We start from the raw sequence: 21,405 nt of genomic DNA on the forward strand, positions 1-21,405 counted from the left end.
TCAGCATTCTGCTCCCCGCCAAAAGAAATTTGAAAAGGCAAATCATATTGATATTTGAAAATTCTCTAAGCTGTGAAAAGGTTTCCTCAAATGACATATACCCTTCTGCTCATTATCCTTTTCTGACTCTGATCACAGACATAACGGCCAGAGCGTTTAGTTTTTCCCCCAAATTCAATAGAGTATCAAGGACCAAGGGCAACTACAAATAAAGGGAATCACAGGAAAAGAAAGAAAAACAAACTAGGAAAAAGAATTTTAAAGGAAGGGCAAAAAAAAAATTTTTTTTTTATAGTAGAGAAATCTAATAAACACTGTCTCAGCCAGGTGATCAAGGTTAAGATCAATGGTAAAAAAATCATGTTCACAGTATGTACCCTCAACAGGATGTGATAAGGACATTTTACCACTGTGGTGTTCCTCCCCAAAACCTGTAACTCTAATCTAACCGTAAGAGAAACATCAGACAAACCCAAAACGAAGGACAGTCCACACAATACCTGACAGTACTTCTCAAAACTGTCAAGATCATCAAACTAGGGAAGTCTGAGCAACTATCACAGCCAAGAGGAATCTAAGGAGACACAAAGACTAACTGTAATGTATCTTGGATGGGACCTTGGAACAGAAGAAAGGTATTAAACAAACAAAAGAAAAAGAACTGGGGAGCCTGGGTGGCTCAGTCGGTTGGGCGTCTGACTTCAGCTCAGATCATGATCTCACAGTCCGTGGGTTCAAGCCCCGCGTCAGGCTCTGTGCTGACAGCTCAGAGCCTGGAGCCTGCTTCAAATTCTGCCTCCCTTTCTCTCTGCCCCTCCCCTGCTCACACTCTGTCTGTCTCTCTCTCTCTCTCTCTCTCTCTCTCTCTCAAAAAAAAGAATAAAGTACAGACTTTAGTTAATAATAATGTATCAGTACTGGCTCATTAATTGTCATAAATGTACTACACTAACGCAAGCTGTTAACAATAGGGAAAACTAGGTGTGGGGCATATGGGAACTCTGTTCTATTCTAAAATAAGTCTATTTAAAAAGTTTTTTAAAACGTGAAAGAAATTATAGAAAAATAAAACTACTCACAGCTTGGCAGAGGAGAAAGAACACAGACTTTAGAGATAAAATCTTGGGTTTCAATCACTGCTCCATCATTTATTGGCTGTGTGATCTTAGGTAAATTACTAGGTGATTTTCTGAGCTCCAGTTTCCTCATCTGTAAAATGGGGATAACAGCAGTGCCAACCTAACTGGGTCGGTTTGAAGGTTAGATAGTTTGTCTGAAGAATCTGAGACAACCAACACCCCACCCTAAAACGCTTTCAAGGGTGTCATCCATACACATTTCCTCAGACAGCAGGCCACTCCTGACTAATCAGAGTAAAAGGTAGCTGTTTCTACAAAGAAGCAGTTAAGAGAACACCGAGCAGTCATCCTTCTTCCTTAACAACAGTTTAGGAGTCTAGCTTTGAGCATTACACACTCACCTAACAGACCGCGATAACAAAGTGAAGTCACAGATTGTGCAGTAAGAAAAGCCAAAAGATTTTGGAGGGATCCAGGATTTCCAAATTTAGCTAGGGATATTTTCTCTTTTTTAAAAATGGAGATCCTCCACTCTATTCCCAACCTCTTGAGATTAGGTGAGGCTGCTATGAGGCAGAGGAATCTATTTTTTTTAGTAAGCTTCTTCCCAGGTTACTTGGACAAAAGTGACTTTTGTCAACCTGTGACTTTTAGGAGCAGTGATCTTGTCTCTACCTCTTTCACGGAGAAGAAACCGAGGCCCAATGAATACACAAGTGATCAAGGATTAAGTTCAGAGGCAAGTGGCTCAGGAGTGGCAAGGGTAGCCTGGTTGCGTATCTCTGTCCCTGAGTGTTTTCTAAAACAAAGGGTCTGAGCCATAAGCCATCACTTGGAATTTCATGTGTGATTGATAGGGTAGAAACTGAAAAGCAAAAAAATGTATTGGACAATAAGATTCTATAGGGAGAATGTAGTGGGAAAATCAACTGTGCTCTAGGACTCATTAACAGAGAAGACAAGTTGAGTCTTAAATCCTTATCTAACATCTATCAACTCTCCTACCTGTGGAAAATTCTAAAACTGAAATTTGTTCCCCTTTTGTAAATGAGTGTGGGCTAATCTTGAAGTTCTGAAAACCAGAACACTCCAATTTTAAGTGCAAAAATGTGTACTTGAACATCTCTACTTTGATTTAAAGTAACCAAAAAAGGCCGTGACTTATATAATGTTATTATACATTAAACAGATGCCACAATTACCTTCCGTCTGACTAGAGGGTATTTTAGAAACAGTGTTTAAACATTAGTCTTTTGAAGGACCTGTCCCAAGAACTGTGCATTTGCTGGGGAATCAACACAGGCTGATTAGAATTAAGGTGTTCCCTTAGCACACCTCCAGAAGGTGGAAGATTCAACTTCCTAGAACACCTGGCAAAGACTACAATGTAGACAATTGTACATTCATACTCACCGCCAGGATGTTCGATGGCCTGTTCTGCTCCACCCTCGGTTATTCTATCTAAGCGATAAAGCAATCAGGACTTCTACCGGTTCCCACATCTCCCCATCCGCCAGCATCTGCAATCACATGCTCCTTCCTGCTCCTTGTGATAAATGCTCAATGCTCTCGTCCATGGCCAGCCCTCTCCCTTTCTTACCCCTCGAGGACAAGCTCTAACGATCCTTCCTCTCTATCCACATCAAGTCTTCCCTCTAGATCATTCCCAGCAGCACGAATATGCTATAAAATCTGCCATCTTAAAAAAACAAACCTCTCAAATGTACATTCCCCTCCGCTTAGTGCTTGGTTTCTCTGCTCTCTTTTACAGCAAAACTCTTCAAAAACGGGAATGCACTGTTTATACGTCCTGTCTTCAAGTCCTCTCTTCCCACTGTCTTGAAACCATTCCAAATACACTTTCGTCCTTATCACTCATTGAAAGTACTCTTCACTCAACCTAAGGACAATTCGAAGTCCTCAAATGACTTGACCTCTCCCTTGAGTAGGACCCGGCTGCTATTTCCTCCCCTCCCAGAAACACTTTCAAGTCTGGTGGCTTCTAAGATGCCTCATTCTCCTGTCTTCCCCCACCCACCTCCACAGATATGCCTTTGCTAGTTTTTTTTTTTTTTTGCTGTTTCTCCCTCTCTCCCTGATCCCCAAACAAAGCTATGTCCCAGACTTCCCTGGTCATCTCACCCAGGGAATCCATGATGCTAATCACTCCCATATGGTTATCTAGACAACTGTCTCAGGCGTGCAGGTCTCTCTGGAACTCCAGACACAACTCCACCTGGACGTCCCAATGTGTGTTTCAAATGTAATGTGTTTCAAACTGAATTTCTCATCTCTCCTGAACTTTGCCGACCTTGACCACCCACAGCCTTTCTTACCCATCTCAGTTAATGGCAACACTATTCCTTCAAACGCCCAGGCTAAAAATCCTTAGGACTGCCCTTGACTCTTGTCTCTTATCACACTCCACATCCGCATCATGGGCAAATCCCACTGGCTCCATTCAATCCATCCAGTTGTTAGCTTTCTGCTAACACCCTAACCCAAGTCACCATTCCTTGTCTAGATTATTGCTACCACTTCTTAGCTGGTCTCCTCATTCTTACACTTGTCTTCGTATACACTCTTCTCAGAAAACTAAATGGCCAGTCATTGCACTCAAAAAATGCGAAAAAGTCCCCACGACAGCCTGAAGGTCTTACGTGTATGACACATTTCCGTCCATTATTTGTCCAACCCCCTTTCCTAGAACATTCTCCTTTGTTCACTCTCATTCCTCATTACCCCTTGACTGTCCCAAGCACACTCCCACCTCCAGACCTTTGCACTGGTTATTCTCAGTTTGGAATGTTCTTTTACTTAGCTATCCATTTGGTTCACTTCTGTACCCAATCAACTCTTTGTTCTAATCCTACCTTCTCCATGAGGCCTACCCTTATCGACCTAGTTATACCTCCCTATTCCTGACCCTCCTTACCATGCTATCATTTTGCTTCAGTAGCAGTAATCACCTTCTAACATACTATATTATGTTATTTGGCATTTTAAATATGTCTTCCCTCATTTGGATTTGATCTCCATCAAGAGCGGGATTTGTGTCTGTTTTATTCACTCATGTGTCCCCAGCATCTAAAACAATGCCAGGCACAGAGTAGGAAATCCATAAATATTTGCTGCAAGAACAAATGAAGGATGAGAGTAGAACTAACGGAACAAAAGGAAGGACTGTGCTGTCGTTTACGGGAAGTCAAGCCCTCTACTTTAAACATCAAACTCTCATAACAACTAGTTACATGATACCACCACTGAAATGTGTAAAGAAATAAAAAAATTAAACTTCTTCCAAATATTTACTGTCCATTTCAGGGAACGGGCCCTCTATCTACCCAGCTGTCAAACCTGAAGCATAAGTCAGCCTTGACCGGCCCTCTGACCCTCCCACAGCCAATCCATCAAGAAGTCCTGTTGATTTTATCAGAGTTTCAGCTCAAATTCTTCCGTTTCCCTTTACCTCTACTCCTAGGACTCTAGTCCAAGTCATTACATCCCCTCACCCGTACCATGTGGGGGCCTCCTAGCTGTTCTCTCGGCTTTGTCTTCTTGCCTTCTTCAATCCATTTCCTGAGTAGCAGCAAAAGTGTTCTTTAAAATGTAAATTGGACCATATTCCTCTGCTTAAAATCTCAAAATCTCTCAGATGCTGGAGCGTGAACAAGTCAGCTCCTGTTTACATCTCAGCTCCACCTGGGCCACTCTGCTCCTTGCTCAGCATACTATGTCTGTCCACCAAGGTCCACTTTCGGGTCCTCTTACGTGTGCTATTCTTTGCTGCCCCAGGGCCTCTGCATATGCTGGCCTCGCTTTTTCCACTCTTCATCCTTCAAATCTCAGCAAAAAAAAAAAAAAAAAGTTGCCTTCTGTTTAAAGTAGCTCTCCCCCTCTTATTCTGGCTCATTCCTTGTTTTCTCCATACTTTGTAATAATTTGCTTGCTTGTTTTTGTTTCTCCCCCATTACAGGATACGATATACACTTCATGAGGGGAGGGGCTACAAGACAGCTGTAAAAGGAAGCAGGGGGCGCCTCACTGGAAACATCTGAGAAGCACTAGCTATAGGTAGGTCTGGCTCAGCCGGAAGAGTTCTCATTCTAACATTTGTCATCACCACACTCCCTCTAGATGGAGTGCTTCTATCACTGCAAAAGGAACTAACAACCGGGATTCAGAGGCAAGTCGCGTTAATTCCCATGGTTATGGACTGAACTGTGTCCTCTCAAAATTCGTATGTTGAAGCCCCAACCCCAGTGTGATGGCCTTTGGAAATAGGACCTTTGGGAGATTAATGAGATTTAGATGAAGTCACAAAGTTGAGGCCTTTTATAATGGGATTGGTGCTCTTATAAGAAGAGGACGAGACACCAGAACTCTGTCTCTGCCAGATGAGGAGAGAGCAAGAGGGCAGCTGTCCCCAAGACCAGAAGACAACCCTCACCGGCACCCTGATCTCAGTCTCCTAGCCTTCAGAACTGTGAGAAATAAAGTTCTGTTGCTGAAGCCCCTCGTCTGCGGTATTTTGCTGTGGCAGCCTGAGCTGGCTAGGACACCACCCCACGTGGCAGGGCTCCTGTCTCATGTGTAGGGGCAGCCGATAAACAAGGAAAAAGGCACCTGATGCAGAAGCACCGTCCAGAAAGACTCTCCACTCCAAATGAAACTGCCCCACTGCTTGTCTGCTACTCTTCTCCACACGGCTACACTTTCAAAGACTGAACCCTGTTGAGGTTACGGCTTTAAATACCCTCTGCTTACAAATATAAGCGAGGGGACTCCACAGCTGACACCCTCCCCTCAGTCACTTTCCAACCTGCCCACCTCCGTGCGCCAGAACGGGTGAGTCAGGCACACCAAGGCGTATCGACAACGGGGTGCTGTTCAGAAAGACTCACTGATGTTTCAGTGAGGAAGTCATTTTGGCTGGGACTCATGACAGCACACAGAAGCATGTCCTCAGGCAATCTTCCCATGGGATTTCTGCCTGAAGGAGAATCTCACAGGCTTCTTTATTAAAAACTAGTGCTTGTTTGTTTAAAAAAGGAGACATTTCAAAAAACTGTCTCCCCCCCTTGAAAACTAGGCTCTAATTGTAGATTACAGTGAAGTGGCAAGCGGTCTCTTTGAGACACTTTGTTAGAAAATTGAACCTTCAGGAGCTTCTATGTTTTACAAAAGGAAACAGTCTACCATTGTATTTTTAAAGTCGGTTATTTCTCTGATACTTCTACCTTGAGGATCTCAAAACAGAGTCTTAGTGGTTTAAAAAAAAAAAGTCCCACGTCTACCTTACAGAGGGAAATTAGGGAAATAAGCACAGTAGGCAGCAGTATGCCATGAAGGTCCCACAGTCCGGGGCTCCACTTCTAGAAGGAAGATCAACCCCCAGGCCAAAGTATCAGAAGCGCAGAGCTTGGTTACACAAGAGAGAAGGGGCAGTATTGGCGTTTTGTGACTGGAATAGCCGAAACTGCTCTGGAATGGGACCTGGACACCAAGTACGGTGGCAACAGGATGCTGAAGCTGAAGAAATCTTGGACATTTTAGATCTGTGATTCCAAACATTAATCAGCATTGCTCTAAGTGCAAGAGGGGACAGGGGGCTAGAAAAGGAAACTCTCCAAAGCACACAATTCTGAGGGCCCTAAAATAGCACTAACTTCCAAAATTTTTAAGATTAACACTTGGTCTTCTTTCTAATGATTTTAATAAAGAATTTCATCTGTACAAAACCCAGCCCCACCTGTGAGTACCTGTTGTCAGTAGGCTTCTGCCTCCTAGATTTGTCTATTGCAGGGGAAGGAACAGGAGCTTACAGCTTTGGGGAAGCAAATTACAGTTTCTTCTCTTAAAAAGGTTTTAAGCACTGCTCCCCCCCCCCCCCCCCAAAAAAAAGGTTTTAAGCCCCTGGCTTAGACAATCATAGCAGTCATTCCAGAAAAAAAGAAAAGCATAAACTAGCCATTTGAAAACAGAATCATCTAATCCTACTCCGTATTTGTCCCAGAGAGATGCAATCAGTCCTCTGTTCACTGACAATGCAGACTTGGCTATTATGGCAGGAGATGAAACTCAGGTCTCTTCACTCTTAGCCTAGGCTCTTTCTACTACACCAAGTCACTTCCCATGTAGTTATCAAACTAGTAAATCAAGACCTAAAGGAGTAAGGAATCTGCCCAAGAAAACCTGAGTCTCCTTAGTCCTAGAGTGAATTTCAATCTTGAAAAGCCACACGAATGTCTGGGAAAAGCTTGTCAACAAATCACAGAGTACTCTATGCTCAGTGGACTCTTACTTCTCCAGCACACCAGCCCCTTCGGTCTTACGGCTGTGCCTTTTCAAACTGTCCTGCCTCAAGAGTGCAAAAACAAATCCCCGAAAGGTTAAATCAAAAAGGAGAAAATAATCAGGCTCCTGGGTGGCTCCTTTGGTTAAGTGTCTGACTTCGGCTCAGGTCATGATCTGATGGTTCATGAGTTCAAGCCCCACGTCGGGCTCTGTGCTGACGGCTCAGAGCCTGGAGCCTGCTTTGGATTCTGTGTCTCCCTCTCTCTCTGCCCCTCCCCCACTCGTGCTCTGTCTCTCAAAAATGAATAAACATTTAAAACAAAAAAAAAATTTTTAAAGAAAATAATCTAGTTTCTTTCTGCCAGAATTTCGGCATAGTGGGACTATGCAGGAATGTATCTACTGGAGAATCTTCCCACATTCCTGAGTCGTTAAGAGTAACCAGCAGAGGCATGTTCCATACACTCCCCAAATGTCTGAGCTGGCAACAACAAAGATATTCAGAGATCTCAGCCCTGGAACAACAGCTTCTGTCAGTGAACTACCGTTCTCACGATGCTGTGTTTCTGCTTACTTCAACTTCATACCAAAAGGCACATCACACCAGTGCAAGGACTTGAGAAAACCACACAAATGAATTCACACAGTAGTACAATTCTGGCAGGGCACCAATACTAGTAATAAAGTATAATTTTTTTAATTCAAAGACCTTATACAAACACATTACTTTTAGCATTTACACAGATTTGACCTGGGACCCTAGTACCAGAGACCAACACCAAAACAGAGCAGATAGAATTTCCATGCAAAGGGAGTTACCTGGTGAGAAGGCAAACATCAGCACTTTAGCTCTTACCTGAAGCCAAAGGTCGGATCCACTCTTTGCTATTTAGGTCAAGTCTCCAGAGGTCATTAAAAGCAGCATTGCAGCTGCTCTGGGTACAGCCTCCAAACACGTACATAGATTGATTAGCATCATAATAGCACGCACCTAGAAAGAAAACAATAAGAGCATAACTGATGTTCAATACTGAAGCCCCTCTGACACCTTAACTATAACACTTGTCTTTCAAAGATCAATAATTTCAGCCATTCGGCGACTCTGTGGCCAGGTACCAACTTTCTAGAACCAGCCTCTTGTCTTCAGATTGGTTAATATCATATTATTCTTTAAAATAAGGTCCAGCAAGGGGCGCCTGGCTGACTCTTGATCTCGTGAGTCTGGGCTCAGTGGGGGGTGTGGAGGTTATGCAAAACAGATAAACTTAAAAAATAAAGTAAAAGAAAGCTCAGAGGAAAGCTATAGAAATATCATTTCTGAGAACACTGAGCAAATTGACAATGTCACCATTAAATAAGACCGTATAATTCCAGCAAGAGCACACAAGAATTCAGATTATGGGTGCTCAATGGGTAAAATTTCAGTACAGCTGCACAATTAACCTAACTCTGCATCCTCACCCTCTAGGGCTAGGCAGAGAGAGCCAGTGCTAATGGATGCACTGTCCTCCTGTTTCTCTCCTCCAGCCCTCCTATTATTGCTTTTGTTTTCAAATGAAACCTGAAGCACAAACTAATAAACACATCTTTACATGAAGAGAATGACAGAAAACCATTTTAATCGATGCCATGAAGTAACCACACATGAAGATCAATGTATCTCGGGGATCTCAGAAGTAGGACGGTCCCCAAGCTACGGAGAGAACAGCATGGAGGTCGTTAAGCCGAAAGCCACCAAGGTGCATCAGAAAGCCACCAAGACAGGCTGCTCGGTGCTACACAGAAAACCAGTGAAGTAACATTTAAAAAGCATCAAGGTCTCTGAGAAGAGCCTTTTCAATCAGATGATTATACACTCCTCACCGACAGACACCATTCCAAAGAAAAGGGGTAAGGACTGTGAGAGGGGCTGGGCTGTACCTCCAAAACCAGAAGGACCACAGCCAAAGTCTAGAGGAGAGGCACTACCACCTTGTTTTGCCCTAAAAAGTTCACTTAGTCTCTATTCTTTGGAAACGATGACCCCACTCTTTACAGACTTGCATTTACCATCTCGGATCTCAGGAAGGGGGCCAAGCAAAACTTTCCTTTCCATTCATTTCATGCATACCGGTGGGAAAAAAAAGAATTCTCGATGTTCCCCTTACATAAGAGTAGGAGGAAAGTGAAAAGAAACTCAGAGATTCAACCCACTAGTGCATGGTTTCAGTGACCAGTCAGCTTATTTGCAGTTCTAGTGCAGTTTAGCACACCTCTGTTTTTAAGATCTCTTCTGAACTCTGGCACCACTTAGTCAAGTTCAGAAAAAGAGAAATGCTACTGCTATAATTATCTCTGTGATATGTACTAGCTCTGGGAATAACCCTCCTTTTTTTTCTTAAATCAGCCCACCCCATAGGCCCTTTAAGGAATCTCTGCACCAGAAAGGCCAAGTCAGAAAACTTCAGGAGTTAAGAGGTACCATAGTAGTGTATTTAGTCGCTTACACCCAGTGATCTCAGCCAGTGGAAGGCACAGATCCAAATCATCTTGACCTCTGACACTGTGCAACAATGGAGCTCCAGACTTTTCAAATTAACACACTACAGTATATGAAGATTTAAATGATCTTACACTTTCCACTAACTTTCTTTGCCTTTGCAAATAACTTCTAATCTGTATAAGTTTTAAAATCCACATCGCAGGGGCGCCTGCGTGGCTCAGTAGGTTAAGCATCTGACTCTTGATTTTGGGTCAGGTTATGATCTCCCGGTTCGTTTCATGAGAGGAGCCCTGCGTCAGGCTCCCGGCTGGGTGTGGAGCCTGCTTGGGATTCTCTCTCTCCCTCCCTCCCTCTCTCTCTCCCTCTCTCTCTCTCTCTCCCTCTCTCTCTCTCTCTCTCTCTCTCTTCCTCTCCCTCTGCCCCTCCCCCCTCAAAAAAAATCCACATCTAAACAAGAAAATCTATTAAGAAATAAAATCCTATGAAACTCCAATGCTCATATTTCAGATTGGTTAAGAACTGCAAATAACAAGGGGCACCTGGGTGGCTCAGTCAGTTAAGCATCCGACTCTTGATTTTGGCTCAGGTCGTGATCTCACAGTTGTGAATTTGCGCCCTGAGTCAGGCTCTTCACTGACAGCAGGGAACCTGCTTGGGATTCTCTCTCTCTCCTTCTCTCTCTGACCCTCCCCTGCTTGCACACATGTGTGTGCACAGTCTCTCTCTCAAAAATAAATGAATAAACATTTTTTAAAAAGAACTGTAAATAATGAAGGATCAAGTTTAGCTGATATTAGACAAACAAGAAGGATAATTGCTAGAGTCACATTTCAATCTCCACTAAAGGAGCTGAGCTTCAGATATCTTGGTCTTCTCATATCTTTCTTGAATTAGCTACTCCAACAAATTGACTGAAATTCTGAACTGAACCAACTGGTACCAGGCATAAAAGAACATTCTTTTCTTCTTGATAACCCATATTACGGAAAATAAATTAACAATGTCCTATGGCCTCTGAAACCTTAATGTGTGTCCATTATAACAATCTTTAATAAGACAAATCTGTGATTTCATAACTAAGAGTCAAGGGCTCATTTATGTCTCCCCGTTCTTCAAACATCAACTCTTGGCAGCTGCTTCCTTCATACAGCAAAAGAGCACAGTGCCTTTATTTTTCAAAGAGGTAGCAAACATTCTTCTTCTCTATTTGGATTGAAAACCCAGCCAACAGCCAGGCCCCATGAGGTCCCTGCCACATGTATTTTAATCCTATACTAAAATAAGGCAATCGGCATTCTCCTGCTTCTCTTGGAACAAACAAAGGTTTCTGGAAGAGGAAGGCATAGGCCAAACTATGCAAAGCTAGCAGGACTAAAATGACAAGTTTCGCACACCGTATTCTCAATGTCTCTCAGTTAATCAGCAATGAAGCTTAGAGAGGAAGAGAGTCAGTTTGGGCAGCTATGTTTAGAACTCCAATATAATGGAATAAGAAAACAGCCATCAATAATACCCTCAAATATTTTCAGCATCCTACTAAGCTTTTGTTTATTGTCTATTTTTATTTAAGACATCTACATGTTGGTCTGGGTGGGTGCGGGGAGACTCAACAAGTTCAATGGGCCTTTTAGAAAAAATTAAGAATTTAAGCAAATACCAGTGCTCAAGTAGTCATTTCCCTTTTACCAACGTTCTCCACCCACATAGTTTTCTTTTCAAAACATCTAGACCAGTGGAATGTGCAATACGAAAGTTACAGTTCATAGTACAGTATGAATACTCTAAGTAACATTAAGAATGTTTATTCTAGGGGCTCCTGGGTGGCTCAGTCGGTTAAGCCTCCAACTCTTGGTTTTGGCTCAGGTCACGATCTCACGGTTTTGTGGGTTCAAGCCCCACATTGGGCTCTGCGCTGGCAATGCGGAGCCCGCTTGGGATTCTCTCTCTCTCAGTCTTGCTCTGTCCACCCCCCCCCCCCACCACTTGCACGGTCTCTCTCAAAATAAATAAATTAAAAAAAAAAAAAAAGAATGCTTATTCTAATTACTACATTTCTTCAAATTTTCTGAAATGGCCTGATTGCTCCATGAACAACTATTGCAAAACATACATTTCCAGTTAATATCCGATAATCCCTACTCAAAGACAAGTCCAATATTCATATCAACACACAGCACACCAGTAGTTCTCTGGCATCCTAAACATCTCTGTACTGTAGCATGCTCCTCTCTAGTGCAAGGTCTTCCAGTTGTTTTAGAGAGCCACTTGAGAAATGTTTACTTAACTCTAACTTTTGCATTCAGATGTTAAATTCTCTTTTGTTCCACACTTGTTTCCAGGGAAAGGTCCGGAGGCATGAATCCCATGCTCAGAGAGACGATGCTGTCATGTGTCTCACGTCTACAAGCCAGGACATATTTGATAAGGCCTGTAATTACATAACTATGGAACAAGCAAGGCTGGTTATCCCGTTTGGGCCTGCTCAGCTACTACAGGAGCACAGCTAGCATGGGTGTGACATGACCCGACCCTATTTGCAGCCTTCACCGAAATACAAAAAGCACGATGCTGGACACTCAACAGATCCCTATATCAATCTGAAAAGGACATTCTCTGTTAGTTAAGGTTTGCATGATCGGTCATGCGCACACTCACCAAAGAGTTAGGAAAACTGGCTTCATTTTCCTTCCCCTCTCTGTCCCAGACTTTTAAACAGGAAAGAAGCTGTACTGCTACATCTTTGTTACACTTAATTTCACAGAATTCAACGATTTCAACTATGGACCAAGTGTTGTGAAAGGTGCATGGATGTCTAACACCTGGAACCTGCTTGTCCTCAAGCAGACAACCATTTGAGGAAGAGATCTCTCCACCACTCTATCATTTTGCAGTTAAAAACATATTTTTGGGGGCGTCTGGGTGGCTCAGTTGGTTGAGCGTCTGACGTCAGCTCAGGTCATGATCTCACGGTTCGTGGGTTTGAGTCCCTCGTCGGGCTCTGTGCTGACAGCTCAGAGCCTGGAGCCTGCTTCGGATTCTGTGTCTCCCTCCCTCTGCCCCTCCCCCGCTTGCAGTTGCTCTCTCTCTCAAAAATAAAATGAACATTAAAAAAAAATCTTCAAAAAAAAAAAAAAAAAAAAAAAAAGAAGAGCCAAGGAACTTACTTCCCAAGTTTAAAATTCTTCTTTCAGATGCAGCCTCTCCAACACAGACAATTATGGCGACAGACAGATGGTAATAAACAGTAAAAAGAAAGGCAAGAGGAGTGTTTTAGGGGTGTATAGGCAGAGGAAAAAAAGATCTTAATCTCCATGGCAGGGAATCCGACAGGAGCTTGTGAAGAGGGGGCTTTTGGCTTTATCTCTGAGATGGGTTTTAGAGGATAGAACATTTTAGTCCATTAACAATGGGCAAACAAGTCCAGGGACGAAAAGGGGAACCGGAGGGGAAGGGAGAAGGAAATCAGGGCATCCAAGCAAGGCCATCAAGTAGGGAAGTGTAAGACCTAACAAGGAGTCTCGTGTGGGTGGAGCCTGGCTGTGTGAAGATGTGGGAGAGATTAGGCTGAAAGAGTAAGCTGGGGCCTCGAAAGCCAAGGGGAGTGGAAACTCCTCCATCAGCGTGGAAAGACTGAGGTTTTTTAGCAGAGGAGTGACGAGACTGGTCTGATGCTTCACTTACAGTGGTTCCCAACAGGGACTCCTGTTATTTTAGGCAGGTCCATTCTCTTTGTGGAGGAGCAGCCCATTCACTGCAGGACACCGAGCATTCCTGCCTACTAAATGCATACAGTGCTACCCAGTCAAGCAAATGAACAATGACCTTACACATTTCCAAATGCCCTAGGAGGTGGCACTGTCCCAGCTTTAGAGATGGCTGCCAACAGTGTCTCGTTCAGGTTCAGATGGAGAACCTGAACTTCTTATTTATGCAATCATTTAGAAAAGATTTAGGAAAGATAGAATGTAATCATTCTAATGAGTAATGTAATCATTACTCACATTCATAAATGTGAGTAATGGGAAAAAGAAGGAAAGATATGAGAGAGATTGCAGAGACGAACAGAATCAACAAGATCTGACTTTTGTCACTGAAGGAAGAAGAGGAATTGAGGATAAATCCGAGAATTCACACTGTGTAACTGCGAGAATGATAATGCCATTAACTAAATTATGGAGAGGGGAAAACTTGGGAGGAACTACTGAATTCCACTTTTAGCTGACTAGATATGAAGCATCTGTGTATCTCTGTGGCAATACGAGCAAAGAATTGGAAATGCAGATCTCCAGCTCAGAGTGAATCAGGAATAAGAAATACAACTGAGGGGTATCTGGGTGGCTTAGTCAGTCGCATCCACCTCTTGACTTCAGCTCAGGTCATGATCCCAGGGTCATGGGATTGAGCTCTGTGTCAGGCTCCACACTGAGCGTGGAGCCTGCTTGAGATTCCCTCCCTCTCTCTCTCTCTCTCTCTGTCTCTCTGTCTCTCTTCCCTCCCCTGCCTGCCCCTCGCCCCACTTGCTTGCTCTAGCTTGCGCTCTGTCTCTAAAAAAAAAAAAAAGAGAGAGAGAGAAAGAAAGAAAAAGAAAAAAGAAATAAAATTGAGCTCTGGGGAGAAACATGCAGTAGGAAGAGGAAGGAGCTAAGGAAAGACATTGAAGGAATTCCTTGTTTTCAACCTATTCTGAAAAATGCCCATTTCTGTGTAACAGTTCTCTTCAGTCTGCCAGCATGCAGAGAGAAAGGCAACAGCGAGAGATGAGCTGAGAGAGAGGAAACGAGACACACAGACACCTTTTTAAAAAATCTATGGCACCTTCGGGGCGCCTGGGTGGCTCAGTGGGTTAAGCGTCCGACTTTGGCTCAGGTCATGATCTTGCAGTTTGTGGGTTTGAGCCCTGTGTCGGGCTCTGTGCTGATGACTCAGAGCCTGGAGCCTGTTTCAGTTTCTGTGTCTCCTCTCTCTTTGCCCTTCCTCTGCTTGCTCGCTGTCTCTCTCTCAAAAATAGATAAACATTAAAAAACTTAAAAAAAAAAATCTATGGCACCTTTTCTTGGATTTTAAATGAAGACATGAAAAAAAATTTAAGGTAAAAACAAATATTGAAATGCACCAACCTCTGAATTTCTGTGAGATTACTCACTCTATTTTTCTTCTCTATGTCCCCTGCAAATAACTGTCACTATTTTGTAATGATACTCTTTCAAAAGCTAGTTAATTGAAAAATTTTTTTCTTCTCTCATTAGAAAGCTAAATTGTCTGTCTTGTGATAATTACTCACCCCTGAATACTTCCCAGCTTGGTTTCTACTTTATCCAGACTCACTCCATTTCCCTCACTTAGGGTTCTTAAAAATACTTGTTTCAAAAAAACCATCTTAAAACAGTCTTTAGAAACTCTGTCTCTGCCTCTCATTCCAATTATCTGTCAGTAACTGAGGTTAACCCTCCCTCAACAACAAATACTGGATCTAACATGGATTCTCCTGTAATTTCATTACATATCCTTTAAAAAAATTTTTTGTTAATGTTTATTTATTTTTGAGAGAGAGGGAGAGAGAGACAGAGACAGAGAGACAGAGACAGAGAATGAGTGGGGGAGGGGCAGAGAGAGGAGACACAATCTGAAGCAGGCTCCAGGCTCCAGGCTCTGAGTTGTCAGCACAGAGCGAGATCCAGGGGCTCAAACTCACAAACCCATGAGATCATGACTTGACCTAAAGTGACTAAGCCACCCAGGTGCCCCTCATTACATATGCTTGACAAGGATTCATTTATAGTCTTAAATGAATTAAGTATTAAAGTGTGGATTCCTGAAAACATTCAAGTCCCTTTCAAAAACTATTTTTGTAGTAAGAAGGAGAGGAAGAGAAAGGGGGGGGAGGAGGAGGAGGAAGGAGGGAGAGAGGAAGAGAAGGAAGTACCTGTAGTAGTAACAGTAGCCTGGGCTTTGTTTTTTGTTTGTTTGCTTGCTTTTTAACATTTATTCATCTTTTAAGAGATAGAGTGCGGGGTCGGGGGGGTTGGGGGGGGAGAGAGGGAGACACAGAATCCGAAGCAGGATCCAGGCTCTGAACTGGCAGCACAGAGCTGGATGTGGAGCTTGGACCCACGAACCATGAGATCATGATCAGAGCCAAAGTCACATGCTTAACCGACAGTGGCCCCTGTTTCTGTTTTTAATGTTTATTTATTTAATTTGAAAGAGAGAGCAAGTGGGGCACCTGGGTGGCTCAGTCGGTTGAGCGTCCGACTTCGGCTCAGGTCATGATCTCACGGTTCCAGCCTCAGCCTCGCGTCGGGCTCTATGCTGACAGCTCACAGCCTGGAGCCTCCTTCGGATTCCGTGTCTCCCTCTCTCTCTGCCCCTCCCCCACTCATGCTCTGTCTCTCTCTGTCAAAAATAAATAAACATTAAAAAAAAATTTTTTTTTGAAAGAGAGAGCAAGTCAGTGTGAACGGGGGAGGCACAGAGACAGAGAAACCCAAGCAGGCTCCATGCTGTCACCGTAGAGCCCAATTTGGGGCTCTATCTCACGAACTATGAGATCACAACCTGAGCTGAAATCAAGAGACGCTCAATGGACTGAGCCATTCAGGTGCCCTGTTTACGTTTTTTTCAGTAGTTGCTGTTAATGGCCTTTTCCACTCTGTTGACATTTGCACTAATGGTACAAAAGCAATGCAGAATAAAACTGTTACAGCCTGTGCAAAACTCAAGGCAGGGGCATTAAAACAAAGAAAACCGGTTCTGACTTCACAGACCCCCAAAAGGGTCTCACAGATTGCCCTCTTCCCCAGAGGCCTAGGAATCACACTTTGAGATCCACTGCCCTAGGGGGGGTTATGATAGTAAAAGTCAAACAGCTCCTGGAGAGAACTGAGAACACGGCAACAATTTGGCCTGCTCCTTTGATCTATTTAGATCCAGTTCAAAGACAATGATACATTATAATTATGTACTGAATTCTCCTCTGGAAATGAGAATACAACACAGGGTTTGGGACAGCCAGCCTCCAAGATGGCCTCCAAAGGTCCTCACTGCCTGGTATTTACCCTGCTGGTCAATATCTGTGTGACCAACAGAACGGGTCAGGAAAGAGATTCATTTCAGAGATTAGGTTGTAAAAGACACTACAGCTTCTATCTTGGTGTCTCTCTCTCCCTCCCTCTCTCTCTCTCTCTCTCTCTCCCCAATCATTCATTCTTTCATTCTGTGGGTAGCCAGCTACCAAGTCATGAGCAGCTCCACGAAGAGGTCCAAGTCCTTTTTTTTTTTATGTTTATTTATGAGAGAGAGAGAGAGAGAGAGAGAGAAAGAGAGAGCAAGCATGAACGGGGTAGGGACAGAGAGAGAGGGAGACACAGAATCTGAAACAGGCTCCAGGCTCTGAGCTGTCAGCACAGAGCCCGACATGGGGCTCAAACCCATGAACTGCAAGATCGTGACTAGAGCCAACGTTGGATGCCTAACCGACTGAACCACCCAAGTGCCCCCAGAGGTCCAAGTCCTAAGGAACGGATGCCTCCTGTGAACAGTTACTTGTGTGAACCTGGAAGCAGACCGCCTGGGCCCCAGTCAAGCCTTCAGGTGACTATAGCCCTGACAGACTGGCTGCAACCTCATCAGAGACACTGAGCCAGAACTTCCTAGCTAACCACTCCCAGATTCCTGACCCTTGGGAACTCTGTGGGATAATAAATGTTTTAAGCTGCTAAGTTTTTTAAACAACATGAATAACCAATACACTCTCCTTCCCTCAAGAGTTCCAAATATCCACAGTTATCATGATAAGCACTGAGTATTGTACAGAAGTACTGAATCACTACACTGGACACCTGAAAGTAATATAACACTGTACGTTAACTATACTGGAATTAAAATTAAAACCTGAATAACACAAAAGAGTTCAAAATTAGTAGTAATATTCAAGAGTATCACAAAGTTGGGGCACCTGGGTGGCTCAGTCGGTTAAGCGTCTGACTTCGGCTCGGGTCATGATCTCACCGTTCATGAGTTCAAGCCCCATGTCAGGCTCTGTGCTGACAGCTCAGACCCTGGAGCCTGCTTTGGATTCTGTCTCCCTCTCTCTGCCCCTCCCCCACTCGTGCTCTGTCTCTCTCAAAAATAAACATTAAAAAATTAAAAAAAAAAAAGAGTATCAGAAAGTATCAAAATCAGTATTTCAGACAACAACATAGGCTCAGAACAGGAAAATATTTTCTATGAGCTAAAGAGTTGAGAGGTTTCACGAAGGAGCCAGAACTTCAATGGAGTCTTCAAGGAAAGGCAGGCTTTAGCTAAGTGGATACAAACACTCCAGGGAGGAAGAACCCAGCATGGCAATGTGACAGCTTGAAAGAGGAGAGCTCTTGGGAAAAGCTGGGAGATGATGTGGTAAATCTGAACACAGGTCAAATTAAAGAGGGCTCTGAATATAAGACTAAGTTTAGCTTTTATCTTGTAAGCAACAGGCACTGAAGGTTTCTGAACTGGGAAGTAATATAATTAAAGCTGTAATTATGGGAAAGTATTTAGAGCTCCCTCACCCCCACCCCACTGTCACGAGCTTTCTTTATGGAGAACCATTATTAATATACCTGTACTGGCCTAAGATATACCACATCTTAATCTCATTTTGATGAAGGTATGAATCACTAATAGAATAAAATGGTGTCTACAAAAATCAAATTCAAATGGAGAGTTAATTCTAGAATAATCTAAAAACTCTAAATTAGGGGCATCTGGGTGGCTCAGTCGGTTAAGCATCTGACTTCGGCTCAAGTCATGATCTCGCGGTTCGTGACTTCAAGCCCCACCTCAGGCTCTGTGCTGACAGCTCAGAGCCTGGAGCCTGCTTCGGATCCTGTGTCTCCCTCTCTCTCTGCTCTCATGCTCCCTGCTCACATGCTCTCTCTCGCGCTCTCTCTCTCTCTCTCTCTCTCTCTCTCAAAAATAAACAAACATTAAAAAAATTTAAATAAAAATAAAAAATAAAAACTCTAAATTGTGTCTTATTTACCAGAGCATTTATAATTTTACTATTTAAATTGACATTTTAAAATTAATACCCTTCATGTTCAAAATCTTTGTGTGATCCCAGCCAAATTCAGTGTTGGCTAAACATATACTATGTTAAAATAAAGAATTATTTTAACTCTTAGTGTTAAACTCTGGCTACTCCCTAAGCAGGATCTTGGAAACACCTTCCTGTACTTCTTTGATACCCTCTTACTTGATATCAATGTTCAAGTCTAAGATAACACCTTGACTTCTTTGGGGTAGAGATACTAGAAAAATTCAAATATAAAATTATACCAAGGTGCCTATGCTGTACTTAGGCTCACACTCTTCCCTGATTCTAAAGTTAATGTAAGTCCTCATTTTACATTCTCTTCATTAAAAAGTCAAACAAAATACATGCCTCCAGAGGAATTTTTGGAAATACGACCACGGGCAGGATGGCATCTACTCTCACAGTAAATACTTACTGTGTGAGAACCGTTGAGTGATCGGGGTTCCAGGATAAGGGTAAGTCCGACTCTCCCACTGAATGTTTCCTTCCTGGACAGCCTTTATGAAACCATGATAACACTGGTGGGCTACACCTAAAGACAAAAATAACAAATGCTTCAGCCTGGATACTTCACTTTTCAACCAAATTATTAAAACTGCATCTATTAGCTGTCACATAACTTCTATAAAACCTGTTTCTTATTTTTCATTCAAAGTAAGAAACAGAATTTCAAAAGTAGAAGATCCAATCCTTTCACTTTACAAAGGCTCAGGGTGGTTAAGTGTTACAAAGGTCAAGGTTACAAAATTAGCTCACACTATAACTCTGCTCCCCTTTACATCATATCTTAAAGCAACACATTAAAATAATTGGTAGAGGCACCTGGCTGGCTCAGTCAGTAGAGCATGCGACCCTTGATCTCAGAGATGTAAGTTTGAGCCCCACGATAGGTATAAAGGTTACTTTAAAAATAAGTAAATAACTGGGGTGCCTAGGTGGCTTAGTCAGTTAAGCATCCAACTCTTGCTTTCGGCTCAGGTCATGATATTGTGGTTTGTGAGACAGAGCCCCAGTCAGGCTCCATGCTGACAACGCAAAGCCTGCTTGGGATTCTCTCCCCCCCTCCCCCACTCACACTTTTTCTCTGACTCTCTCAAAATAAATAAATAAGCTTAAAAAATAAAATTAAAGTTAAATTAATTTCAATAATGGGAATTGTTTAAACAAAGCAAAGGGACTGGGGGTAATTTAGCTTTGGGAGAAAGAGCACGGTAAAACAGCATCTGGAGTATAAAAAACAGGTGTTCATAAATGCCTGTGGTTAGACCATGGGAACCAAGCATATTCCATCTTAATAAACGAGGAGACAATAATTAGCTTACACTGAATTATGAAATGATGATTTTACAACTAAGGAAAGCTGTTTTAAAAAGTGAGCGCTTGGGGTGCCTGGGTGGCGCAGTCGGTTAAGCGTCCGACTTCAGCTCAGGTCACGATCTCGCGGTCCGTGAGTTCGAGCCCCGCGTCGGACTCTGGGCTGATGGCTCAGAGCCTGGAGCCTGCTTCCGATTCTGTGTCTCCCTCTCTCTCTGCCCCTCCCCCGTTCATGCTCTGTCTCTCTCTGTCTCAAAAATAAATTTAAAAAACGTTAAAAAAAAAAATTAAAAGTGAGCGCTTGTACTATAATGGTGGACACATATCATCATACATTTGTTCAAACCCACAGAATGTGCACCCCAATGTAAACTCTGGACTTGGGTGATGATGATGTGTCCATGCAGGTCTGTCAACTGCAACAAATGCACCGGGGTATGTTGACAGTAGGGGAGGTTGTGGATGTGGGAAAACAGGAAATGTCTGACCTTTCTGCTCAATTCTGCTGTGAATCTAAAACCACTCTAAAAAATAAAGTCTATGGGGGCGCCTGGGTGGCTCAGTCAGGCGAACGTCTGACTTGGGCTCAGGCCATGATCTCACGGCTCATGATTTCAAGCCCTGCTTTGGGCTCTCTGCTGTCAGCATGGAGCCTGCTAGGATCTTTGGAGCCTTTGTCTCCCTCTCTCTGCCCCTTCCTAGCTTGAGCTCTCTTAAGAAAGAAAGAAAAATAAAAGTCTTTGTTTTTTAAAAGGTGAGAGCTTCATGTTTCTGGAACAATCTATGTTTTTAACACATGAGATGACTACCTTATTTCAAAGAGCAACATTTTGAATGAAGAGTACAATAATTTATGTTACACTTTGAAAGAATGTATCATTTTTTAATTCATGTCACCTTAGTGGATCCTTAAGCAGGATCACAGTATTTAAACATGTTTTCCAATGATGATTACTATCCTTTGGCTGAACTCACAGTTAAGAACTGGAATATTAAAAAGATAGTCATCTTCAATGTGTGACTACAGTGCCAACTATACTCTGATGAAGAAAGTAACAGATTTGAAAATGCTGAATTGAGGTAAGGCAGTAATGAATAAGGGACAGATACATAATGATAGAGAGGGGGAAAGAAGAAGCTGTCCTGGCAGTGACTTC

General features: G+C 43.0%; 1 protein-coding gene across 1 annotated transcript in view; it reads right to left on the bottom strand.

Moving 5' to 3' along the window:
• Positions 1-21,405, bottom strand: part of FBXO42 (F-box protein 42) — a 93,863-nt gene that overhangs the window by 21,856 nt on the left and 50,602 nt on the right. The window contains exons 3-4 of the mRNA XM_042994231.1: positions 19,350-19,466; positions 8,233-8,367 (exon numbers count right to left, since the gene is read on the bottom strand). Coding sequence (XP_042850165.1) covers positions 8,233-8,367; positions 19,350-19,466 — 252 coding nt within the window. The remainder of the gene's footprint in view (positions 1-8,232; positions 8,368-19,349; positions 19,467-21,405) is intronic.

The sequence above is a fragment of the Panthera tigris genome, chromosome C1 (assembly GCF_018350195.1).
Source record: "Panthera tigris isolate Pti1 chromosome C1, P.tigris_Pti1_mat1.1, whole genome shotgun sequence".
Taxonomy (NCBI): domain Eukaryota; kingdom Metazoa; phylum Chordata; class Mammalia; order Carnivora; family Felidae; genus Panthera; species Panthera tigris.